Source organism: Brassica oleracea, chromosome C8, assembly GCF_000695525.1.
Source record: "Brassica oleracea var. oleracea cultivar TO1000 chromosome C8, BOL, whole genome shotgun sequence".
Lineage (NCBI taxonomy): Eukaryota > Viridiplantae > Streptophyta > Magnoliopsida > Brassicales > Brassicaceae > Brassica > Brassica oleracea.
The window spans coordinates 18,703,088-18,707,399 of record NC_027755.1 but is presented as its reverse complement, the minus strand read 5'-3'; the positions used below and the strand labels follow the sequence as shown (position 1 = coordinate 18,707,399).

Genomic DNA, 4,312 nt, shown 5'->3' with positions numbered 1-4,312 from the left:
CCAAAGAGAATGTTACAATTTGAGAGATGAAAATCTATCATTGTTCTAAAGGTTCTATGACTACTCATTCGAGGGGGAGCTTACGTAGTTGTACTCTTTTTACTTTTACTACGGTTTTTCCCATTGGGTTTTCCATGACTAGGTTTTTAACGAGGCACCACGTAATACAAGATGGATGATCAAGGGGGAGTGTTATAAATTAAGCATTGAAATGATCATCCACTTCTTTACCAAACTCAAGCACTATGATCATCCACTCCTTTACCAACTCAAGCACTATGATCATCTACTCATCAAACACTATGATCACCCACTCATTTACCAAATTAAGCACTATCTTTGTTATTTTATGTATTGTTGTTCACTATAAATACCATCACTCATCTCATTCTTTTGTACACCATAAAAAAGAACAAGAGTTTATAATCAAAACACCATTACATCTTCTTCTTCCTTCCTTATAATAAACTCTCTCCCTTATACTAGTGTTATTTGCTTCCTACGGGTATTAAATTCTACTCTTATTTAAATTTCTCGATACTATAAATTATAAGTTATTTCATAACAATATAAACCAAAAACCTAAAAATTCAATGTTTTGAAAAGCTGCCCGAATACCGACTCCGTATAGTTACTGATTTGACTGGTTGGACCGGTTCACCCGGTCAAACCGGGTTTTCTGTTTTTAAGAATTAAATATATATATAATTATATATTTACAGCATATGGATCTAAAACAAAGTAGTTCTTTTATTAACTACAAAAATAAACAATAAACATAAATCTAGCGCGCTATATATATGATAAAGTGAACACTATATAAACTGAAATTGATAAAAAACCAAATGATTGATTGTTCAGATTACCGTATCTATTTATTCTTACAATTAAAATTCTAATTTTTATAAATATGGCAAAATAAAAATAGTATACGAGAGCTAAAAATATTCTTTTTACATCATTTCTTATGAAACAAAATTAAAAAAACTAATTAAATAGTGATCAAACATTGATTTTGAAATACTAATTAAATTTAATAACAACTGAAAACACATTAATTATATGTTAATCTATTAGAACCTAGTTTTAAAGTTGACTCGGGTGACTGGTTTTCTACCGGTTTTACCGGCTTTGTTCAAATTTGGGTTTCAAATCGAACCGGACTCGGCTTCTTCAAAGAGTCACGGTCGGACCGGTTCGACCATAAACTATACCATAAACTATAGGTTATCTTTTCATAGAACAAAATCCAGGTGATATTTGTCGGAAATAAAGAACTTGGAAAGATATTGTATCGTTTTTTTTTTTTTTGGAACACAGATATTGTATCGTTTGGACATAAACTAAACCATAAAAACCCACCAAACCTTTTGGTTTTCCAAGAACGGCAAAGAATAATACGTTACATTTTGTGGAATTGGGCCCTTGAGTCTCAAAATGGACACTACTAAATAAAAGACACCAAGCATTGCTGGATTATGGACACTACTAAAAGACACCATCCATCGGTCGGTCACTGTCTCACCAAACATACAACACATATATATACTTCATAAACAGAGCCATTGGATCACATCAATAGTATATTATCTATCTTTTAAACTTTGGAGAAAAGGATGAAGATGTTACCAGAAGAATGCGTGGCGAACATCCTCTCCTTCACAACTCCTGCAGATACGTTCTCGTCGGCGTCTGTCTCGCCAGTTTTCAGACTTGCCGGAGACTCTGATTTCGTGTGGGAGAAGTTCCTACCCTCCGGTTATAGCCGCCTCATCACTACATCGACTCATCGGAACTTCTCCTCTAAAAAGGAGCTCTATCGATGTCTCTGTGAATCAGTTCTCATAGATAACGGCAGAAAGGTTCCTCCATCATTACAATAATATTACCACTTTGGATAATTATATAAGAGCTTTTCTTGACTTGTGTAATGTTTCAAACCCAGATTTTTAAGATCGAGAAGCTTTCTGGGAAGATAACGTATGTTCTGTCGGCAAGAGATCTTTCCATAACATGGAGCGATCAACGACATTACTGGTCTTGGAGCAATCGATCAGACTCAAGGTCATTATTTTTATATTAATAATAAGTTTATTGTTAGTGCAAACGAGTAGATTATAATTTTTTAAAATTCATAACAGATTTTCAGAAGCGGTCCAACTTATAATGACGGACTGGTTAGAAATAACCGGAAAAATCCAGACGGGAGCCTTATCACCGAACACGAGTTACGGAGCTTACCTTCTCATGAAAGTGACGGAGCGAGCTTATGGACTAGACTTAGTCCCGGCCGAGACTTGGGTAAAAGTGGGAAACGGGGGAAAGAAAATACACACGAGTTATCTAAGTTGCTTGGATGACAAGAAACAACTAATGAAGCGGCTGTTTTACGGACATAGAGAACAGAGGATGGCCAAGAAAGAACCGAGGGTTAGAGGCGACGGGTGGATGGAGATAGAGCTCGGAGAGTTCGAGACAGGAAGAGAAGGTGAGGAGCATGACAAGGAGGTTGTCATGAGTCTAACTGAAGTTAAAGGCTATCAGTTGAAAGGTGGGATTGTAATTGATGGGATTGAAGTCAGGCCTAAACGTTAAAAACTGAGTGCCAAATATTTTGGTTAAGTTGATAAATTGTCTTTAGTTTAGGTGGAACATTATACGATGAGGAAAAATTATAATGAGTTGGTCAGTGATACAACTGATGGAAATCATTCATTATTATTGAATTTAGAGTTTTATGACCGAATCATAAATCATTCATTATTACTCCCACCGTTTCTTAAAAATAGATGTTTTAGTGTTTTCACACATATTAAAAAAACACATTATTCATGCATCGTTTTTTTTAAATTATCAAATTTTAATGTTTTTTAACCGATAATCTTTCAATAAATCCAATTAATTTTATTAAAATTTACAATTTTTGTATAGAAACCATAAAAATTTTATTTTTGTGAAACAATTTTTTTTTCAAAAATTTCCATCTTAACGTAACAAAGAGAGTATTATTGAACGTAGACTATGACTTGTCATGTGGACTACGCTAGGAACTTTTATCCGAGATCCCGATTCGATCCGTGATCCGATCCGGATCCGATCCGAAAATCCGGATATCCGGAGAGGCTGAATCCGGATCCGGATAGTAAAATGTTGGATCCGTCAAAGCCGAATCCGGATCCGGATATCTTGATTTTTTAGTCCGGATATCCGGATCCGTAAATTTTATTAATAACTATTTCAAAAATAGTAATATCTATATATAAAAACTAATTTTATTTAATATATTTTCATTTTTATAATAGTATATATAAATTTTATGTAAATTTTGTAATATTATACATAGAAATAATTAAAAACATTATATATATTTTTATTTTTAAATTATTGTTAATATTTTATATATATTAATATTATTTTTTATTTATTTTAAGGATCCAAATCCGGATCCGGATATCCGCCGGATATTATAATTTTTAGAAGGATATCCGACATCCAGATATCCGCGAACCCCGGATTCGGATAAGGATAGTAAAATTATGGATTCACCTAATAAGGATCCGGATCCGGATATCTTAAAATTGTCCGGATATCCGATCCGTTCCAGGCCTAATGTGGACAGAAAAAAAAAATCCATGACGTCTTTTGGTTCGCAGTCGCATGGCGAGTTAATGTAAAAAGTTATATTCGTTGACATCTTTGGTTCGCATGGCAAATTATTCTAAGCATCATTAATTATCTTAATCAAATATCTTAGGACAAATCTCCAAAATAGCACATTTCTAAGTTTATATCACAAAAATAGTAATCAAAAACTAAAATGACCAAAATAGCACATTTCTAAGTTTATATCACAAAAATAGTAATCAAAAACTAAAATGACCAAAATAGCACATTTCTAAGTTTATATCACAAAAATAGTAATCAAAAACTAAAATGACCAAAATAGCACATTTCTAAGTTTATATCACAAAAATAGTAATCAAAAACTAAAATGACCAAAATAGCACATTTCTAAGTTTATATCACAAAAATAGTAATCAAAAACTAAAATGACCAAAATAGCACATTTCTAAGTTTATATCACAAAAATAGTAATCAAAAACTAAAATGACCAAAATAGCACATTTCTAAGTTTATCCTTTGAAAATTTTAATTTTTTTTATTTTTCAAAATTTGAAATCTTATCCCCAAAACATTATTTCTAAACTCTAAACCCTAAACCTTAAACTCTAAACCCTAAACCCTAAACCCTAAACTCTAAACCCTAAATCCTAAACCCTAAACCATAAACCCTAAACCCTAAACCCTAAAC

The 4,312-nt window shown here is 32.6% G+C and overlaps 1 protein-coding gene across 1 annotated transcript; it reads left to right on the top strand.

Moving 5' to 3' along the window:
• The first annotated feature begins 1,418 nt into the window (after nucleotides 1–1,418).
• LOC106310690 (F-box protein PP2-B15) lies at nucleotides 1,419–2,712 on the top strand. Its single transcript, XM_013747917.1, has 3 exons — nucleotides 1,419–1,862; nucleotides 1,946–2,064; nucleotides 2,142–2,712. Exons 1-3 carry the CDS (start codon nucleotides 1,617–1,619, stop codon nucleotides 2,593–2,595), a joined length of 819 nt encoding a protein of 272 aa, XP_013603371.1. The 5' UTR covers nucleotides 1,419–1,616; the 3' UTR covers nucleotides 2,596–2,712.
• The last annotated feature ends 1,600 nt before the right edge of the window (nucleotides 2,713–4,312 follow it).